Source organism: Cibotium barometz, chromosome 22 (assembly GCF_041138505.1).
Source record: "Cibotium barometz isolate CiBa-2024 chromosome 22, ASM4113850v1, whole genome shotgun sequence".
Taxonomy (NCBI): domain Eukaryota; kingdom Viridiplantae; phylum Streptophyta; class Polypodiopsida; order Cyatheales; family Cibotiaceae; genus Cibotium; species Cibotium barometz.
This window is the reverse complement of record NC_141067.1, coordinates 44,879,856-44,902,535: the sequence shown is the minus strand read 5'-3', so window position 1 is coordinate 44,902,535 and position 22,680 is coordinate 44,879,856. Positions and strand designations below refer to the sequence as shown.

General features: G+C 42.2%; 1 protein-coding gene across 1 annotated transcript; it reads right to left on the bottom strand.

The window, feature by feature from the left end:
- Positions 1 to 262: 262 nt before the first annotated feature.
- Positions 263 to 2,732, bottom strand: LOC147626656 (uncharacterized). The gene has a single exon (XM_086816726.1). The coding sequence runs from the start codon at positions 2,578 to 2,580 to the stop codon at positions 1,102 to 1,104; it is 1,479 nt and encodes a 492-aa protein (XP_086672852.1). The 5' UTR covers positions 2,581 to 2,732; the 3' UTR covers positions 263 to 1,101.
- Positions 2,733 to 22,680: the final 19,948 nt, after the last annotated feature.

Genomic DNA, 22,680 nt, shown 5'->3' with positions numbered 1-22,680 from the left:
GGCAATCCTTTGGTGCATCAATACGATGAAGTTACTCCTGCCTTCTCGACTTTGTACAACCTAATCAACTCCCTACTAAAGCTGTAATGACTATCATTTTTTTCCAAGCAAAGACCTCGGTTGCCTTGCAAGGACTTCATAATAAATTTTCATTACGTACACAAATAATAAATGCAGGCATCAAAGAACCATTACCAAATGGCACAACCAAAAGACAAAAAGTAAGAATATTTTAGACAAAAAGGGAGATGACCAGTACCCATTGTAAGAGGCATCTATGGTAATAATTTTGCTGAATCTAGCATAAAGCGACTTAGACCCCTGTAATCAGTGCCCTCATCATAAAAGCATTGGAACACATAGCTGGGGCTTGACATTACAACAGGGAAAGGTCCTGCAAGCTTTGCATACTTAGCCTCAGTCCAAACAGCTAGAAGTTGTTGGTGCATCCTTGCGAACCTAGAACCTGGATCTAGGCATGAACTTCAGACCAGGATCTGAGGATGCCATCCTACTAGAGAGCTTTCAATTACAGTGTACAAGGTTTAACACGATATATAGGCTGGAAAGCAACCTATCTGTTCTAACATAAGTGTACATCCTGTAGACTGCTAACCACCTTTAGAAAATATGTACAAGGGCCTAGAGGCTCATGTATGGCTTCAGGAAGCATAAGACATCAAAGGATGCACACTAAACGCAAAAATAACCTACCTAACATTAAAGGCAAGTTGACATTCTAGGCAAGTCAACACTGGCCAATTGCATGCAGTCAGCCACACACAGACGGCGGCTTAAGAAATATGTGACTCCATAAAGGTCATGAGGGCATAGAGGTAAAGTGGGCGCTGTGCAGGCAGAGGTGGGAGGAGGGGTCAACCAACTCTTGAAAACACTGACGACACCAGCACGACCCCAATGCTTGGAGAGAAAAGATCATCAGCATCATTAAAGGGACCGCCATAGATCGTTCCATCATCCAGGCGCTTGGTGCTCCCACTAACGAAAGATCATTTTCACCACCAGCTAAGGCACTCCCATTAATCAACCGACATGGCACTCACTACAGCTCAGCCCTCTTATCTCCTACAAGGAAGTTAGTCACAGACATGAAACGTCCGCTACACTTCTCCCAGAAGAAGCTTCAGCTTCCTCATCATGGCCACCGCCAACCCCTTGCAGAACCTGCATCCGCCTCCGTAAATCTTCCACCTCCTGTTGCATGAAATGAAGTCGTTCCTTGAGATAAAGGTTTTCCTCTTCCAAATGTCCAATATGGCTGTCCTGGTCATCCATCCGAGTTTCCAGCAGATTCTGCCCGATGTTTTGAACCAAATTAGAAGGGTAGGTCATCACAAAGCGACTAACGTCCTGATCCAACCTTTGCTCAAGCTGTTGCACAGATTGAGCACCTTGCTCTACTTCACTTTCGCTGTCATTGTCATCACCATCTTCACGCCCAAACTCCAAAGACCTGAGACGAATAAGTCCATTCATAGAACCATAACCGTTAACACCCCATTCTTGGTTGGCTTCATCAGCAAGCCCTCTGAATGCCGGAAAAGGAGACATAACTGGTGTGGGTATGACAGCTGGGGTGACCGGACTCGGGGAGACTAGAGAAGTAATACCACCAGATTTCTTTGCCCGCATCAAGAATGAGGTCGTGTTGCGAGGTGCTGCCGGTGCTTGGGGACCTTTGGGTGCTGCTGAGAGGGCTCTACGTGAACGATGGAAGGCCCTGCGATGCTTGAAAGACGCAGTAACTTTGCCTTGAGCCCTAGGGCCCACCACAGCCAAACCAGATGTACTTGCATCACAGTCAAGGGCTTTTGAAGCCGTTCCACCCAAACCCGACCACGCTGCCGCTGCTGCAAAGTCGACAGCTCCTGATGAGCCAGAGGCCACATTGGGCCTGGTAGGCACGCATGTGTCGCTCTGGCCTATGAATTTAAGGACTCCGGGTACCACCATACCCTTACCTGGTACGTTGATGGCTCTTAGGTCTGGATCAGGCAAACCAGATGCAGACGCAATACCTTTGCCAGTGTAGACCAGGGATCTTGAAGCGGCTGCAACCAAACCTGGCACTGGTGCGGTGCCCGTTCCCGTAAAATCAAAAACTCCTGGAGCCAAGACGGACGCAGATGCGTCTGCGGCAAAACCTCTCGGAGCATTGAAGGGCACAGAGGCAGCAGTACCAAAGCCAGGAACAGAGGCAGCAGCACTATCTACCATGAGAGCACGCGCGGAGTTGTAGGCGGCATCGCCCCTGCTGAAGCGCTTGGGAAAATACCTGGAAGCTTTTAATCTGTTCTGAAATTGCAGATCTTGGAGCCGAGGAGGATGGTAAACCTGGCTGCGGCCTTGCTCCTGCGTCCAGGCTGTGTTCCTTGTCTGCTTCTTTCGGTGGTTAGGATTAGGGTTAGGGTTGGGGTTGGGATTAGGGTTTCGGTTTCGGTTTCGGTTTCGGTTTCGGTTCCGCGCTTGCCTGCTGTTCGGTGGCTTGCCCTTCCAGTTGGAGGAAGGATGCAAGGAGGAGTTCCTGCCCGGAGGCTTGAGCTTCGATGGCTGACCCATGAAAACCTAATTTGTGCAGAGATTGAAGAAAAGACGAAGGTTAAATCTGCTAGGATATAGAGGGGAGATCTGCAGCGAAACACGATTTGTGCAATAAAACAGGTAACCAGAAACACACGGAGATGGGAGCGGACTCAAGATAGAAAGAAAAATTGGCCTATTAAATTATTGAAGAGGTACTTTTATAGGCCTCCTGCGATCGTCGATCTATTCGCCATCCAACGGCCCCATTGAAGAGTCCGATTTACACAAAAGTCTTGCATCGTTCGATTCCTCTTCCCATCCAACGGTCACCATAGTGCTTTTGTTTCGTCTCATAACCGCCTCTTCCAATTACGATGTCAACGATCTTTCACCCTAGCGCCTATGCCCTAGACCCTTCAAACTTCAAGCCTTCAAGGGCATAAGGCCCTTCAAACTTTCTAGAGAAGTCAGCCGCTTAGAAAATAGGGTTGCAAATATGGTTTTTTGCATTTCAATTAAATATATTCACTCAAACTTATTAATTATTTTTTTTCTGTCGTGCATATTCACTCAAACTTCAGACTTTATAAGGTTACAAACCTTTTAAAGTCTATGGTTAAAAATTTTACATTTTCTATAGCCAAAGCTTTAATTAATACATACCCTATACCTTGGGTGTCCCTCTCTCCCTACTTCTCCCCTCCAAGTGAAAAAGAATAAGCCCTCTTGCCTTTTTAAAGAAAATCATGAGCCCAAAAAAAGAAAGATTATTCAGGACATCGTGAGCCCAAAAAAGAAACATTATGGAGGACATCAACCTTTAAAAATAAAATGTAATGGAGGCTAACATAGATAGAAAGAAAGCAAAAATAGAAAGCATGTGGACCCAACACCATTTCCATTTTTGATCTTACAAAAAACCTTAATAAACATAACAAAATTTCGGTGCCTTGAACCCAAGGTTTGTACACACCAACTAATTAATTAATCGTGTGTCGCAAAAAAAACATTTTGGGTGCATATTCTGTGAGATTTTCAAGAATAAGAGTGTTTTTCTAAAGTTCTATTTTAGTATGGCCTGAAAAAGTCAATAAAATGATGACCCTACATATGTTTGCATGCATTCACCCCTCCATGCCCTCTCTATTTAAGGCAATGAAATGATGACCCCCCCCATATGCTTGCTATTTGCATGCATTTATCCCTCCATGTCCTCTCTATTTAAGGCAATGAAATGATGAGCCCCCATATGCTTTCTATTTCCGTGCATTCACCCATACCCTTTCTATTTAAGGTCTCACAATTCTCTATACAAGGCCGTTTGACGAGTAAAGGGAAGGAGAGAGAAGTAGAATGCCTTGAGAAAATTATGAGGTCTTGAAGTTCTCCCTTTAAGCCAAACCCCAGAGGGAATCAAGGACCTTATTGTCCAAGCCTGTAAGCTAGCCATTAACAATGGAGGATCAATAGCCATAACAATTCTCATGAAGCTGTTAAAGCTTTAAAATCTAACCTCTGGGTGATGTAGCTTTCATTGATACTAATATAATAACCTCTTTTGCATTTTTTTAAAATAAGATCCAAAAATAGTGTTGAAATTTGAAGGGCATCATGTGGGAAGTGCATGCAAGTGTATGGAGGGGGAAGTGTGGAGGGATGGTGGCGGCTTGGGAGTAGGTTGATGAAGTCGAGGAGGCTAACTAGGGAGACTGGAATGCAGAGGGCGATATGAAGAGAGCTCATGGGAGAAGAAGAAGAAGGTAGAGAGGCAAAGAAGACACAGTTTGATTGGATCTTGACGCAGATGGGTAGCAAGGCCTCACAGGAGAAAACGGCCAACGGAAGGTATGTGCAAGTATCCCTTCAGAGTTTGTGAAGAGGCAGATAGGAATGTTGTCTGTGTGTAGTGTAATTTTTATATGTCGTGGAAAGCCACCGAGTAAGGTAAAGTTAGGGAAATGGTTACAAGAAGAAGTTTTGCATGAAAGGGTGGTGTCACAAGTATATTATCTGGGCTAGGGGTTCGATAATGTACTGTTTGTAAAAGGTCAGGTGGTGATGGATTTGTTTGCCAAAGCTCCTCTGTTTATGGGTTAGAAATTAATTCATGTGTTTTCGTTTTACCCCATCTTTAATGTTAATAAGAGCTTGCAAGAGGCGTGCCCGGTGTGGGTAGAAATAAAGGGTTACCACCCTCGCTCAGACCGATGATGGGGGAACTAGCGAAGACAAATGTGCCGATGTTATTTGTGTCAAGGGATGAGGAAGGTGTGATAACTTCTAACAAGATGTGTATTACATGGAATACACTGCATGAGACTCCTAGGGTCTTGGAGGTGGACCTGGGAGAAGTAGGGAAGATGGAGTTGAAGTTGGTATTTGGGGCATTCCCTGGGGCTTGCTATAGATGTGGGGGGTTTGGACATATTGTCAGGAATTGCAGGATACCAAAGGAGGAGGGGCTGAATGGGGAAACAAAAGGGAAAAAGAGGGAGGAGAGGAAAAGGGAAGAACCGGTTGGAGGGAATAAAGATGAGAGAACTGACAAGGAAGCTGAAAGGGATAATAAGGGAAAGGAGAAGGTGACAAATGATGATGGGGGAATTGGAGATTAGGGATGGACAAAGGTGAGAGAAAAAGGGAAAGGAGGCTGCAATCTTAGGCAAGTGAAAGGGGAAGCGAGGAAAAGCCTCAACAAAACAGATGGAAGGAGCTCAATTGCTAGTGTGAAATCTCTCAGGCCTCTATTTTCTCTAACCCATTTAGCCCTTTAGGAGTTGAGGATAGTGAAACTTCATCTATGGGTAGGTTTAACTGGCATATGGAGACTGCATGGAGAGTCATCTATGGGTAGGTTTAACTGGCATATGGAGACTGCATGGAGAGTCATTCAGTTGAACACAAAGGACCCAGAGGGGGAAGTAATAATTGAGGAGGAGACTAAGGTGGACATGGTTCCTACCCCACTGCCCTGGAATGAGTAAAATTAGTGAAGTGAGGGAATGTCAAGGGGCTGAGAGAGAGAAGAAAGAAAGCAGCATTTATGGGATTAGTCTCAGGAATGGAGACTTTCAGTGGTGGCAGTACAAGAACATAACATGTTTTGGGGTGAAGCGCTTGAGGAAGGATGGATACAGGGACTGGACGATTATGTATGGGGGGTGAAGTGCTTGAGGAAGGATGGATACAGGGATTGGACGATTATGTATGGGGGGACTAAAGTAGGGTTTAATGGGGTCATGACGAAGAAGGGGCTAAATCCTAGAATATAGCAAACCCTTTGCATGCTAAGGGGGACTCTCAAAGGGTTTAGGTGATTAATGTGTATGGGGCCCATAACCATAATGTAAGAGGGGAGATGTGGGAATGGATTACAAGGTTGGATGCTCAATGTCCATGCATTTTAATGGGAGATTTAAAAGAGGCATGTGGATAGATGTGGAGGGAGTATTGTGCTGATGGGATAGGAGAAGAAGAAGTGGGAAATGCTGATAAGTAGGCTAGGCCTAGTAGATGGGTGGGAGCTGGGGGAGTGAGAATGTGAACCTGGGCGCACCTATTTCAGCTTACAGTATACTAAGTCTTCCTCCAGATTAGATAAATTCCTCTTAAGTGCCTCATACTATTTACATGAAAGTGAATCCTTGCTTAGCATTGTCTGATCACATGCCACTAAACTGAGGATGGCATGTGGCTGAATAGGAGGAAGAAGAGCTGAGATAGTTCCCTACCAGAAAATTGAGTGTTAATAACTTGTTATTAAAGGATGATCTATTTGTAACCCTCATTGAGGAGGTAATTAGAAGGTTGAGACAAGGGAGAATGGATCCTAGAGATGGTTTGCTAATGAAATGTAGGGAATTATTAAGAGGGTAGGAAAGTTGAGAGCAGAGGAGAAGAGGCAGGCAAGGAGGAAGCTAGGAGAGTAGAGCACTTGCAGTGGAAGAGGTAGGGGGTTTGTCTGGTGCTAATGTTAATCAATATGCTTGGTGCCAAGCTCAATTGGGGAAAGAAGATGATAGGATGACTAGAGAAGGGGAAAGGAGGGACAGATGGAGAGCTTTCAATTACAAGAGGAAAGCTGCTAAATACCTATTCGGATTGACTAATGAGAAAGGGGGCAAGGAGGTGATGGGGCAAATGAGAGATAGAGGGGACGGGAGATTGGGGATATTAAAGAAATAGCTCAAAAGTGCATGAGTTTTTTGGGGGCTACTTTGAGTCTAAAAGAAGATAGTTCTCAATAGAGAAGGTTCCAGGTAGAGGGGATCATGGTGAGAATGATTAATAAAGGGGTGGAGTCTGATAGGACTAACTGGATGGAGCGAGACTTTGTTAACCACTCTAGTGAACATTACCTTTTGCGTGGCTACACTCTTTATAATTTATCTTTTGTAACCGCGCAATGTGCTTCTTCTATAAGAGACATAGGACAACCGAGCTTACGGCTTGTGTAACACCGGTCATGAGGAATATGTGTACATAGAGCTAGAGAAACTAGGAAGACTAATTTTGGGTCCCCCAATTGTAAATGGGCAGCCGGCCATTGTAATTATGAGCTCTTATATAAATCATTTTATGGAATATGAAAAGGGACAATCCCATTAGTCTCATTTGAGCTTGCCTCTTATCTCTCTCTTATTTGAGCTTGTGGATACATGTTAGCTTGTGATTTTCTTGCTTGCTTGCTGTTAGTGTATGTAAGTAGGGATGGTAATGCTCTCACTTCTCTTCTTCTCTACCTTCTCTTTGCTATCTACAAAGTCCCTTTGCATGATAGTTGCATAAGGTAGAGGTTGAACTCTCCATAGCTCCCTCCTTCTTGCTCTCTACCTAGCCATTGGATCTCTTCTTGGATGACACAAGAAGAGGTGGAGTGAGCCCCTAGCGGCTTCACATCGAGGAGTTAACCCTCTTAGGGTTGGCCAAGTGCAGCTCTCCGAACTCGACCTTGCATGTATCTCTCTTCTCTTCTCTTCCCCTCATGTGTATAATGTAGCATGTTATCCTTAACATCTTTGACATCGCTGTCGGGGAATGCATTTGGCTTAGGGTCCTCCACTCTATTAATTTGCTAAAGTCTTTGATTAGCTCAGTTGGAGTGCAAATCCACCGATTGGTTGTTTAATTTTGGGTTTGTTTCATTTTTAATAGTGATTACCCAAAGCATTGGAGGTTAATCGAGCATTGGAGTGTTTAAATCTTGACCGAGCGTGGGAGAACCAAGTTAGAGCTCTCACATTACCCTTAACATTCATGCAAAACCTTGATTTTCTGTCTTTTCTTCTTTAAGTTTGCATCTTAGTTTAATCTACAAATTAATCTTAATTTGTTAGTCTTCATCATGCATTGTAGGCACCAATAGATAGCTAGAGACTAGCTCTAGCTCTCTATTGAATCAAAAACACAAAAAAACAGTGGGAGAACACATGAATCAGCAAGAGATTGAGGAAAAAAATGAGGCGAAACTGCACTTTGTTTGGTTGCTCTAATCTAAGAAGGGAATGGCCATTCGCTTTATAGGCCATGGTCGTGGCACATCTGCCACACCCGTTTCCTTTTTCAGCTGACTAAATCTGGTAAGATTTTCTACTTGAATGTGGTAGTTGCATTAAAATTATAATATTTACATTAAATTGAGCATAAAATGCATTTAATTGCATTCAATCAAGGTGGTGTAATTGACCTGTCAGAGAATATTATGGGGGATGTCAGACCTGCAACCATAAATTCCCAGACAAATCTTAAAAAATTCCCAGATCTGATAGTACCATGGCTGTTCCAGAAGTGCCACGCCCATTTCCTTCACATCTTGAAGCACGTACGCCTGCTCCAAAGCTCAGTTGCAAAAGTGCCACGGCCGTTCCTTTCCCTCTTTCTCCTGGCCTTGGAAGTGAACACCCATTCCTTTCTTTTTTGCATGTCCGTTCCTTTATGGACCCGACTTGGAATGCTCGTTCCCTTCTTTTTCTGCACGTCTGCTCCTTTCCATTCTTGAGCAAACGTCCATTCCTTCCTCATTTCAAAAGTGAACGCCCGTGCCCTTCTGGAAGCGAACCTCCGTACCATCTTTTCTTGAGAAGCGTATGCCCGTTCCCTTCTCCTTTTTAAGCATACGCCCGTTCCTTTGGAAGCGTATGGCCGTTCCATTGCAAAAAAAAACCATTCTTTTCATAGAGGGGTTCTGTGTGTACAACAGTTCCATATTTCCATGCACCTATGATCGGTAGATTGGTGTGAAATAATCCTCTTTTTAACAAGGAGAATTCTCCTGAAGCTCCCTCACTTATAAGGTCGGACCCATCGGTCAATACCAGGTAGAGTTAGATGGTGCTTGTCTTTGACAGTACCAGTGAAAGCGAAGACCGCCCAAGCATAGGACGAGGAACTCTAGACCTCGAGACAGGAGAGCCTGAACCTTAGTGCATAAATAGACCATTTGTCCAAGAGCAAGCTCCTACCTCTCCCACACATTCACAGAGAAGCCTTGCTTCGAGGCTCCACAATTTTATCATTGGAAACACACAGTCGGAAGAACTACAAACTAGGGTGAGAGACATGACCAATCCCAAGAAAGCGAGCCCACCCTGTCTCTAGATCCTAGAGCAGAAATAGGGCAAAGTGAAAGCCAACAGATGATTAACATTAATAAAAAATATGTTTTTTAAGAGGTGTTTATACACGCGAGAGAAAAATTCAGAATTGAGAGACGAAGAGGGTCCCACGCACATGGGAGAGCATTCAATGCATCAACATGCTGCCCCTTATTGCATTTTAGCCAAAAATCGACAGAAACTTGATCGCATACCCGGGAAAAACTCGCAAAAATGTAAAAAAATACATTTTTAACCATAAAAATGCTCAAAAAATTTCTAAAAAATTAGGAAAAAATTTCTAAAATTTCTATAAATTTAGGGAATCCATTCTACTAAAATATCCATAGTAAAATATGTGGTATTTTTGTAGAAATTTCCATTAATGCTTATTTTAAACCATAAAAAATAGGAAAAAATAGCAACTCACGGAATTCCCCGGCAACGTCAATTTATCCATTGAATAGTAGTAACACGTGTTCCCAATTGTCATATCAACGATCCACGTGTAAATTATCAACACAAATCAACAAAATAATATTTTTATTAGTAAATATTCAAATTTACTTCAAAAAAATGCCAAAAATTACAATAAGAAAGAAAAATCAACAACAATTAACTAGAGATTGCTCTGATACCACTGTTAAAACCCTAAGATCTCTCTAGATAATTGTTATGCTGCATAAACATGCATAAATCAGGCATAAACTCATCCACCCGAGCCCAAGGGATGCACACATGAAATATAATGCTCTACAACTCCTTAAGAAGCAATTCCACCGTGCCTCCCGGCGAGCGTTGTCACCAATGAAATTTGAGGTTGCAACATTTCCCATGTGTGACCCTTGGATTCCTGACCCTAACCTCAACCCTTAAGGTTAGTCCTAACCCATGCTCCACTAGAGCTTGTTCCCATGCTCACAAGCCTAATGTGGGTTAGCCTCCTAGTATATGCACACATAATGTACATATAACAGTATAGCTGATCAGTATAGGGCCCAAAGACCGGTACAAAACCCAGGCCCATATCCATCATCTCAAGGACTAGAAATGTCACACCAAAGGGATAGAGTCTACCCAGGCCCTTCACATCAGTCTAGTCCACCTGTATATCAGTAGTACCCACCACAAGGAGTCCACCTTGGGTACCACATGGGACCACAAGGGTACCACAGACAAGGGGCACATCTAAACCCAGCTATCAGACAGGGGCCTCCAATGGTATATTATTCTCTTGGCCATGCTCCTCCACCAACCCTTCCTCAATGCCTCCTACTCCAGCCATGGCAGGGCTGACAGTAGAAATGTTAAGATTAGCCATGGAAATAGGGAGGGGGTGGCTGCACGTATTACACCTCTAGCACCAGTATAACTTGCACCTACACCTGCACCAAGATTAGAGTGGAATAAACTCGCTAACATCTTGAAAATTATCTCGAAATTTGATGGGATTGGGGACCCGATCCCACATTTGGAGATGTTTAATCAAATTTGCAAAGCATTTGGCCATGTAGAGGATCAAGTCAAGGTGAGTGCCTTCAGCCTCACTCTTGACGGCAAAGCTAGCCAATGGTTCAGGTCCTTGAAGGCTAAGGACAAGGCTACCTTCGAAGCTTTGAAAGAGGCTTTCAAGGTAGGATATTCTCACCAAGTCACCAGATGGAGCCCAAGAGAGTAGCTACATAATGTAAGACAAAAGGAAGGAGAAACCATCAAAGAGTGCATCAATAGAGTTAGATATCTCCACTCGCGCTGCAGTGCCAGAGACAAGTTCTCTGATGAAAGATTGATAGGAGGGAGATTTCTAGAGGGTCTTTATGACGTGCCCTTACACAGCTCATTGTATGCCTTGGGCCAACCTCCTTTGAGCAATGCTGCAGGAGTGCTATGGATTTTGAGGACAATTTCAAATGAACACATTCTCGAGAACTCCATGAGGGCACATCAAAAGCTTCTTTCAAGACTACCAGCATAAAGCCTAATGGGAAAAGTAAGGAGTCCACATTAGGACAACACGTAGAGCAATTGGTTGCCACACTAATGCAGCAGATGACCCAACAATGGAGAACCGGCCAGGGATCAGGGAGGCCAACCCCATCTTTATCCAAAAAGGGATCTTGTATGGTGCCCTATCTGTCGAGCCAACCATACTAGCACGGAATGTCCACATCTGAGACCCTACCATAGCCTCTAATGTACATATTGCATAAAATGGGGCAATCATGAAGTTTCCAACTGCTATCACCAAAAAGCTGCCTTAGCTCGAGCTCTACCTCAGGCATTTCCCACCAACCCCAGGCAACTGCTGGCCTTGCCAGCACACCTGTGCTTCATAACGCACCTCAACCAGGCCTAAAGAGGAATCCTCATGGTACTTGAAATGCCCTTACCACTCCGAGTTCTTCCACCTCAACCCTTGCTTACCAAGAGTTGCACCAGTTCATCAACTAACCTTGACGGAAATCTTTGAAGATGGGAACGAGTGGTTGAGTGTCCCAACAAGAAGGGAATGGCAAGTACCTCTGCGGGTGCTCGTGCCATGACCCCACTATGTGTAGGGTGGTGTGGTATTGATCACATGTATAAGGATTGTCCGCTAAGACTGGGAATGATAGGAAAGGCTTACGAAGTTAATCTTAGCACCAGCCTTACCCTACTAAGTGTTAGAGATGGCTTCATCCAAGCAGTCCCTCTCAATGCGGTAACAAGACTGCAAAACAAGCAGAGGGCTGCAGCACATGCTACAGAGGCATCAACTTCATAAGTCCAGGGTCGAGCAAGAGCCCCTAAACAAGCACGAGCAAGAAAACCACAAAGATTAGCAAGAGTGAGAGTCGTGTGGTTATCAACAGTGACTCAGAAGACGGCATGAAAACTCACGCATCGACTTCTTTATCTAAAGAGGAAGATTTTCTATGTGGGTGCTGCTGCTCTGCCTGAGCCAGAGAACCTATTGACACGCACCAACTACCTAAAATCTCATTGAGCCCAAGATTTGGTCCAAGAGTGCTAAGAGTAGATGGAAGATGAGCCTCCTACCGCCGCCTAGCTTGAGCCATGCCCATCCATCTCAAACGTGAGACCTGTTGAATAAGCTTAGGTATATTTTGGAGAGCTCCCAGACCAGCCACCCCCACAAAAGCTAACTAAAGCAGCAGCTCTAGTAGAGCTACCTCCTAGGGAAACAGGGTAGTCGAATATCTTAGAAACCTATCTTGAGGGAACAAGCACAGAAATCCATGTTCCCATCCCATACACTCAAAAGAGCTTAAGATTAAGCCAAACCAACCTTCCTCATGGAACAGACCCTGTTCCAAGAGACATTACATGTCTCTCTTCCTTCCTCTCTTCTCAGGCCCAAATCCCTATCGGCACCTTATTCCAAAGTAGCCCAAGTCTATGGAATGATCTGAAGGATTGAATGGAAGGATGCCTTGGGGAAGGCACGCACGAAACTCTGGAGCCTGATAGCTCTAATGAATCCAAGGAAGAAGAATTTCATATATCCCATAAGGTAACTGGGACCCCTATGGTTCAGTGAATAAGCTCGGACAGTACTTCGAAGGCGATGAACTCAATGCAACTTTACCAATAATAACCTTCGATGGCCTCCAAGTTATAGCAATCTTGGATAGAGGAGGAGAAGTGAGCATTGTTATAAAACAAGGCTGGAAAAAGTGGGGAGCACCCGTGTTATATGCACATTATGTGTGCATATACTAGGAGGCTAACCCACATTAGGCTTGTGAACATGGGAGCATGGGAACAAGCTCTAATGGAGCATGGGTCAGGACTAACCTTAAGGGTTAAGGTTAGGGTCAGGCATCCAAGGGTCACACATGGGAGATGGAGAGTCAAGAGTCACTTGAGGGCCCTCCTATATAATAGGGGCATGGGGCACACTCAAGGGAGGCTTAGGCTATGGTCTCTTGATGTTATCTTGAGGCTAGGTTATGTTATGCTCTCTTGTGTAGAGGATCATAACTATTCACCTACCATTTCACACTATAGCTACATGCTATTGGATTGGAGTTATACCTCTGTATGGGACATCAAGGTAAAGGTATGATGTACTTCATTATAATTCATGTGTGCATCCCTTGGGCTTGGGGGTGGTCGGGTGGATGAGTTTATGATTGATTTTTGCATGTTTATGCATAACAATTATCTAGAGAGATCTTAGGGTTTTAACAGTGGTATCATAGCAATCTCTTGTTAATTGTTGTTATTTTTTCTTTCTTATTGTAATTTTTGGCATTTTTTGAAGTAAATTTTAATATTTACTAAATAAAAATATTATTTTATTGATTTGTGTTGATGATTTACACGTGGATCGTCGATATGGTAGTTGGAACGCGTGTTACTACTATTCAATGGACGAATCGACGTTGCGGGGGAATTTCGTGAGTTTAATGCTATTTTTTTCTATTTTTTATGGTTTAAATAAGCATTAATGGAAATTTTTTACCAAAATACCACATATTCTAGTGCGGATATTTTTGGTAGAATGGATTCCCTGAATTTCTACAATTTTAAGAAATTTTTCCTAATTTCTTAGAAATTTTTTACGCATTTTTATGGTTAAAAATGTATTTTTTAAACATTTTTACGGGTTTTTCCACGGGTATGCTATCAAATTTTTGTCGATTTTCTGCTGAAATGCAGTAGGGGGAAGCATGTTGATGCATGGAATTCTCTCCCATGTGCGTGGGACCCTCTTCGCCTCTCAATTCTGATTTTTCCTTCTTTTTTTCTCTCCCGCGTGTGTGAACGTCTCTTAATAGGGATTTTTTTTATTAAACACTAATCATAATTAAGCTTTGTTTAATTAAATCTTTAATCAAAAGAGTAATTAATCTTTAATCCTCCTCTCTGTTAACAGAGAAGGAGGGGGTGGAGAGAGAATTGAATGGAGAAGGAGAGAGCTACAAGCTCTCTCTTTTCTTTTGGTGCACGCGGCAGGGAGGGAGGGTTTTGCTGTGCAGGCGGGCGAAAATCGCCACCCCCCCTCGAAAAATCATTTTTTAAAGGTTTTTAAAAACCTTAATTAAAAGCTTTGTTTTTTTAGCTTTAAAAAATATAAAAAAAGGTTTCTTTTTTAAAATATTTTCAAAAATTAAGCTTGGAGAAAAAGCCTAAAAAAGGGAGAAAATATGAAATTAGAGAAAAAAAAATCTCTGAAATTTTCTGAATTTATTTTCTTGAAACCTCTTGGCTTTTCGCATTCCCGGGAAACCTTTTGGCTTTCCGAATTCTAGAAAATTTCGGATTCCAAAAACTTTTGACCTTTCACATTCTGATTTTTTTTGTCTTTTCATTTTCCCGAAACTGTTGGCTTTCTGTATTCCGGGAAGACTGTTGGGATTCCCAAATTTTTTGACCGTTCGTATTCTAAATGCGTTCGGGGTTAATTAAAAATTTTAAAAAAATCCCTGAAAATTAGTGAAAAATTATACAAAGGTTATTTTAAATTGATGAAATGTGGGGTTGGTGTTTGGCATGTGGTGTGTCCATCGGAGCGCCTGTGACCATTTAAATTCTTTTAAAAATATATTTTTTGACCCAAAAAATTAAAAATTCCATTAAAATTGTAAATTTTCATTGGATTTGAGAATTGTCAGGTGGAATTGGAAATTTCGTGAATGATGGGATTCTCATAAAAAATTAGGAATTTTCTAGAAATTATTTTTAGAAATCCTTAAAAAATTGGTATTTATAAAACATCAATGGTATTTTGGCAAATTAAATTACTAAAAATTTTCTAGAAAAATATAGGTTTGGAATGCCATAAGTTAGGTTTGGTGGAATTCAAAATAATCATATTTTGAGGCCCTATTAAATTAGGAAAAACTAGAAAAAAATCATGATAATTCTTTTTCTCAAAATTTTAATATTTTTAAGGGTTATTTAATGTTGAAGTACTTTTTCTTGTGCTGACATTAGATCGATGCGGGTTATTCGCACATTACTAATACAATTATACCTCGTATTAGTATATATTTCTGTTTAGATTAATTCTGAACGATATTTTCATGATTTTTTATCTTTGTTTAGCCGTTCTTTTTGGACATGTTCCTTAAGTTTTTCAATGATGGCTATAATTTGTGTTCAAAGTGTGTCTCACCTTTGACACTTTTTCATGATAATTTATTTTATAATTTTTTAAGTGTGGTCTATTCCTAAGCCTAAGATAAATTCTATCATGGCTTAGTTGATCGGTTTGTTTTGGTGGATTTTATTGGATGTTTTCCAAGTTTTATATGACTCATCAGGTTCTGCCTAGATCAGTTGTGTCTAGGGGTTTGATGAGTTGGCCACCAATTTTAATGCTTCTTTTGGCATGATTAATAACCATTACATGGCATGCATTGATTGTTATGATCAACTATGATTTTATGGATTCGAGGAGCTTTTATACTTTTATCCATGGTTTTATAAGGATCTTTTGATCTTTTGGATAATATCATGTGCTTTGAAGGTAGCATTTGCCTTCGTTTTTTGCACTTAATTTTGGAGTATATTACTTGTACTTTTGTACATATTCCAACTTGTATACCTAGTTGCTTATGTATCTAGGTGAGTTATTTTTCTACCCTAGCTTTAGTGTGTTTATTGGGTAGTTATCATTAGAAAGGCGCCAATAATTCAAAAATTTTTTCTAATGATGTACTTGGAAAGAGTTATTCCTTGATGTGGTCTCAAGAATATAGAGACAGGTTTTAGTATGTGAAAGTCTAGGATAAGGCCATCTTATTCCTTTTATATAGGATTTTATTCATATTTCCTAGACGTCATACTAGGGAGTTTCAAATTGATAAGGTATGTATGGGTGGTATCATGGTGGTATGGGACGCTAGAGATCCCTCACATATATTATCTTATGGGATAATTTGGACTCAAGATTGTTGCCTTGTTAACATCACTTGGCATGTTGACCTCAACATTCAAACACAATCTCATTTTTTGACTTCACTTCAAGTTATAGTGTAGGCATTCTCTAGATAAACTTCTTTTATCTATAACCTGCATGTATTGATGAGTGTAATCTCGTTGGCATTTTCACTTGTTGGAATTTCTTTCTTTAAATTAGTAAAAAATAAAAAAAATAAAAAAATAAAAAATAGGATAGGTATTTACACACATATTCCTGATAGTTGAGTTTATCTTGTTGTGTTCGGATTAAGGAAATTTGGAATTTTCCTTTATTGGCATTTCTTTCTCTAGTTCCGTACTTTAGGTGATTTATACAGTCAACCTGATGGTTTATGAATGGACATATGTGACTCATTGAGACGTTGATGACTCTCTATGTTGATATGGGTAACTCGGGACGCCGATAATTCCATGAGCAGATGTGGGGTACATCGGACAGTCGATGGATACCTGGTTCCTACTATTATAATGCCATGTTTTCCTACTTTATTCCAAATGGTTTACAATGAGGAAACTACTTTGAGTATGAATTCCTCTGATCATCCGCAGTCTAATGGGCAAACAAAGCATATGAATCAGATTGTAGAGGATATGCTTCGTGCATATGTCTCTGGAAAAGCATCAAATTGGAAAAATATCTTCCAATGATGGAATTTGGCTATAACAATTTTAAACATACGGCTATTGGTTTTAGTCCGTTCATGCTTATGTATGGGTATCAACCTAGGGCACCTATTGATGTCAGTCTTAAGGACATTGAGCTTGATGCATCGAGGGATTTCTTGTGTGATATGCACATTATGTGTGCATATACTAGGAGGCTAACCCACATTAGGCTTGTGAACATGGGAGCATGGGAATAAGCTCTAGTTGAGCATGGGTTAGTAGGACTAACCTTAATAAGGTTAGGGTCAGGCATCCAAGGGTCACACATGGGAGATGGAGAGTCAAGAGTCACTTGACGGCCCTCCTATATAATAGGGGCATGGGGCACACTCAAGGGAGGCTATGGTCTCTTGATATTATCTTGAGGCTAGGTTATGTTATGCTCTCTTGTGTAGAGGATCATAACTACTCACCTACCATTTCACACTATAGCTACATGCTACTGGATTGGAGTTATACATCAAGGTAAAGGTATGATGTACTTCATTATAATTCATGTGTGCATCCATTGGGCTCGCGGGTGGATGAGTTTATGCCTGATTTATGCATGTTTATGCGCATAACCATTATCTAGAGAGATCTTAGGGTTTTACAACCCGCCTTGGATGACACCACATTGTTGGTTAAACTTGCTGATGAAGCCACAGCTAGACCCATTGGTCTACTGAGGGATCTTTAGATTACGATCCTAGGAACTACTTACCGCTACACCTTCGTGGTGATGAATTTTGGACGTCAGCCCCAGTCTCTTACGATTGCATCCTGGCAGACCATTAATGAGAGAATAAAAAATTATTCATGATTAGGATATTCCTCACATATACATTAGGAGAAAAGATCTTACATTCAAGATCAATCTACGCATGTGGAAGGTACACCCCATGAGTGGCAGACCATTTGTAGAGGACTTTGTCACAAAACGACGTGATCCACTGTAGTCCATCTGTGTTAGACATGCCATAAAACACTTGAAGATGAGAAGGATAGTGAGAAGTGTGCACCTCTTCCGAAGCTAGAAGACTCTTAGAACTGGATGCATATCCTTGCTACGCTGTATATTTTGCCTAGACACACTGGCACAAGGTTTGCTATAGCAGATGGGTAGGAGATTACATCTCTATATATGTTGAGCTTAGCATACCTTCATATTACCACCCAAGAACTTGAACAAGCTGTTTGAGTAAAACCATCAAGGGGTTTGCGCTCCCACATGACTCATAGACCTGAGGGCTCCCCTGCGTGCCAGAACGTTATGTCTTCCTAGACAGTTCGGATGACAACTAGTTAAAGTATGTGGGTATTATGGAAGCACATGACCACTTCAATGAAATGTGGCGAAAGGAGTTTGCTAATTGCTCTCTTCTGGTCCACACTGCCATCCCACAGCCAGCAAGGTCCGTCGAGTCCAAACCAGAATCAGAAGAGCTCTATTTCTCAGCGTGCAAAGCATGCCAACAAGAAGCTAGCACAGGCCAAAAAAGATGTCAAAAGGCTAGTTGATGAAGAAAGTGCTAAAGTTGAAGAGACCAGACAGGTAAGGTAGCTTTTAGAAGACACGATCTAGACTCTGGAAGAGAATCTCAGTGAAGTTGAAGCTTGGGTAGCACAATGCCCTTCCACACCCTTTGCTCCCTCCTCCAGCACCCTTGACTGCAGGTGAAGGCTCTCATACCAGCCCTCCCCCCACAAAGCCCATACCAAATCCTTAACCTCCACTTCTAGAGTATCTGGCTGAACCTTCTTCAGCACAACCTCTACCTCGATGAACCCCTCTCCCACCACAGCTTCACTTACCTCCTCACCAAGCTCTCCATTTCAAGCATCACCCTCATCCCCCACTTCTTTTTTCAAGGCATTCTTTCGGTCCACCACCCCCATGATTTCTTTGAGCTCCCTCAACACCCTCTCCAAGCTACTTTGACAGGCTGGTGCCAATTGCTACGTTTTGGCTTCCCATCAGACCCCACCGAGCTCATCGACCTCTCCGTTTCCCAGACGGCCTTTGCCCCCATCCCTACCCATCCCACATTTCTACAGGGGCACTACACAATTTACAGGATGTCAGCTGGCATGTGGTCAACAGTGCCTAACTTTCCCTCCGTGCAGATGCTCTTCCCCCATACTCCGAGGGCCTGCTCATCCTCTACCACAGGTGCCATGAGCAGCTATAGGTCATGGCCACAACAAGCATCTACCAGTTTGATAACACTCACGTTGCCTTCCCTCTCGCGTTCACCTCCGACGAAGCTGTTGTCGTCGCGCTGAGGTCTTTTTCCATGCACACGGCCCTACAGATGCCATCGATGTCAGCCCGACCCTTGATGACCATGATGGAGGAGATGATGGCCAGGGTAGTCTCCCACGCCCACCACCATGATCTTCCTCTCCTCCACCACCCCCTCCACCACCTAAGTCCTCTTCCATCCATACCAGCAACCAACCCCCCCCCATCTCCACCCCCTTCTGGCACATCCACCCTCCCACTCTTCCATCCACAACCTTCTTCTCCCCCCCATCCATTTTCCCACCCCACCTCCATCCACACCACCTTCGCCCCCTTTTTAATCCTTTCAGTTTGGGAATGCACATAGCATTCCATGACATCCCATCCACCTCCACTAAATGTTGAAATGTCAAGCTCAACATGAGCTAACACTCACGAGGTGCCTGCATGAGCGTTCGACATTTATATCACTGGCGAGTTTGGTAGCTGGCACCGATATATCTTTGCCAGAGATTCTACAGCTGGACTACACTGACTAGTCCACATCTACCCACTCCTCTTAGCATGTTCACATTATGGACCACTTGTATCTACTCTATTATGTGTGTTAGTCACTGACTAGTCCACATCTACCCACTCCTCTTAGCATGTTCACATTATGGACCACTTGTATCTACTCTATTATGTGTGTTAGTCACTTTATCTTCTTTGTAGACCTCTTTTGTTGTGTGAAGAAGAAGAATTTAAAGCCTCTCACCTTGTGTGTTCTCTTCTAGGGTTTGTGTGAGTGTGTGTGCTTGCAAGAGCTCAAGCTCTCTTCTCCCCTGCATCTTTTCATGGTATCAAAGTGTGGCTTATGCTAAGGGCTGAGCAGCAAGCAAGAGAAGCATAGGAAGTGGTATGAGGGTAAGAGCTTCATCTACTCTTCCCCCTTTGTGTTGGCTACTATACCCTTGTCGGGAGCTCTTCAGGAGGCACCGGCAAACAAACTCCAATTGACGAGCTTTCTTCACGGGGGGTGGAAAGCTACAGGGCAACTATTTTGCCCTATCCTATTGGAGCTGTCCTATCCTATTAGTGGATAAATTTTCTTAGGCCAAAAACGTGTTTCGAGCACGTCTGGACCTCTGTTTTTCAGTTCGCACAGCTGTTCACAAGCACTGCAAACAAGTAAGTTTCGATTCTCTATAGAACTCTGTTTTTGGAACTGCAGGAAGGGTGATTGGTTGTGCAGACAGTGTGTGTGCTGCAAAAAGGTCTCAAAGTTGCCATTGGGTGTATGTATGCAAAGTAAGGTCACTGGTTGTGACAATTTGGGTGCAGTATAGTACCACTTGTTTGCAAAGAATACAACAGTTTGTACAGGTCAACTAAGAGTGTTGTTTTGCTAGTAAATTTGTGTTGTAAAAAAGATGTCAAATGATGGAATAAACCAGATTGTTGCAGAGAAGCTTGACAAGAACAACTTCCATGCTTGGAGGTTTATATTGACAAATTTCCTGATGGAAAAAGGTTACTATGAAGGTGAACATGAGGAGGCACCGAAGATATCAGAGATTAATCCAACTGCCTGTAGATATAAAAGAGTTCAAGGATTGGAATCAAGGAGCAAGAAAAGTCATGTATTGGCTTTCTATCAGCATACATGACACTATGATTGGGCATATATAGGATGCCAAGTCACCTAAGGAGGCTTGGGACACCTTGGTGTGAAGGTCTATGAAACCAACACATGGGCACAAAAAATTCAGTTGAAGAATGAGCTTCATACTGTGGAGAAGAAGAATCCGTGAATGATTATGCTTTGAAGATTAAGGGCATTATGGAATCCCTTGCATCAATTGGTGTTTCTATGGATGATGATGATAAGGTGTAAGTGTGTCTACGTGGTCTCGGGTGACAATACAAGGCGTTTAAGATGTCTATTCAGACTCGGGAGAACATTCCCAACTTCATAGATTTGGTGTCAATGTTGATCATTGAAGAGAAGAACTTGGGTGAAGATTAATACAATGTTTTACTTTCCTTCATATCCAATTTGTAGAATTGCATTAACAGATTTATCTTTGAATTTTTAGCTTGTGTGCCAAATAATTTATTGAGTTCATCCATTCATCATTTAAACTGAGTGCAATAAGTCCCAATGCTTTTTTATTCCTGCTCTTTCACTCATTTTCCCCTCTCACCTCTGGGCATTCATCTCTTCCCTCAACTAGCCCCCATAGATTTTTCCTCATGAGCAGATACATGGTTTTTGTCTACCATGTGTAAAACTGCTCCCCATTAAATTTGGCTATTTTTTGTGTTGTACTCATGATGATGTGAAGGGGGTCTTACCTCTTGATCCAATTTCAAGATTCAAGGGCAGTGTCTACCCTTTTACAACTCAATTTGGTGTTTTTAAGAGATGATTACAACAAATTTATCAGCATAAAATCACCAGAAATTACATTAAATCAAGGGTAACCAATTTGTACGGAATGGTTGGAGTATCAAACCATCTCTGAATTGCAATCTGAAGTTATAGGGATCTGTATTAGATACCTAATGATTAATTTGAACCCTCAATTGCACCAAAATATAGTGATTAGTACTGATTAATCACTGATTAGCAAATTAATCCTCTTTTTGTGTGTGCAAAAAACAGAGTGTGTGAGGAGCCCAGATCTGGGGCCTTAGACTTCAAATGAGCTCAAATCCTTTCAAGGCCATCAATAGCAATGAGCCTAGTAGAGGATTAAGCCAAGAAACACAAGATTTGACCAAACATTGAATGCTTAATCTCTGTTTTACCAAAGTCACCTACTCTACAGATTTGATGAAGAGCTTGGATCTCACTGTAGACGTGATCAAATTGAATTCTGACTTCACCAGCTTGTAGAGCATGCTTGAAAACCCCTGGATCTATGAGGAATTAGACCCATTTGATTTGTGGAAGTAGAAATGTCAAATTTCCTTCAGAAAAACGGCACCTGCAAAAAATGCGATTTCTCCTGCATCCGTCGGCGGTTTGCGCTTCTGATTTGACTGGCTGGAGCACAAGGGTGTTGGCTATCTATGGCTAGAAGGGTTTGCGCTAATTTTGAGTGTGCAAAGAGAGGGAGCTCCTCCACTACTAATTTTGAGTGTGCAAAGAGAGGGAGCTCCTCCACTGGCTAGGGGTACATAAACTAGTTGAAAAAGAGGTGAAAATATTAATTTTCTACTAATCCTAATTAGCAAAGTGATTAGCAAGATAATGGGCTCACAAATTGATGGATTCTAGGCTTGGCTCTGATTCCATGTTAAAATTACAGCAATGTGATGAGCTATGGTGGATCAAATGCTAGAATCAACATCATTAACAAAGTGATTAGACGATAATTAAGACGTGATTAGTGAGTAATTAACTAATAACTTAATGTAGGCATGGATAATCAAAAATCAGCAAATTCTCATTAGGCCAATGCCTCAATTTATAGAGTTTACATGCAAGCATCTAATCCCACTGATTTCTCCTTGATTCACTCCACCTCTTTTGCTTGATTCTCTCCACCTCTCCCAGAATATCTCCACACCTCCCAGAATATCTCCACACTTCCTAAATCTTCTCATGCTACCCTTTATTCTCTCCCAGTAGATTCTTCTCACCTTTTCACAGGTTCTCTCACATTTACACATTCTCTTTTACAGCCTCTAACCAAGGGCTTGTTCCCGCACACACCATATTCACTTGTATAT

Bases quoted from the DNA above. Each gene is read 5' to 3' on its own strand.
- LOC147626656 (XM_086816726.1), bottom strand. From the start codon at position 2,580: ATGGGTCAGCCATCGAAGCTCAAGCCTCCGGGCAGGAACTCCTCCTTG.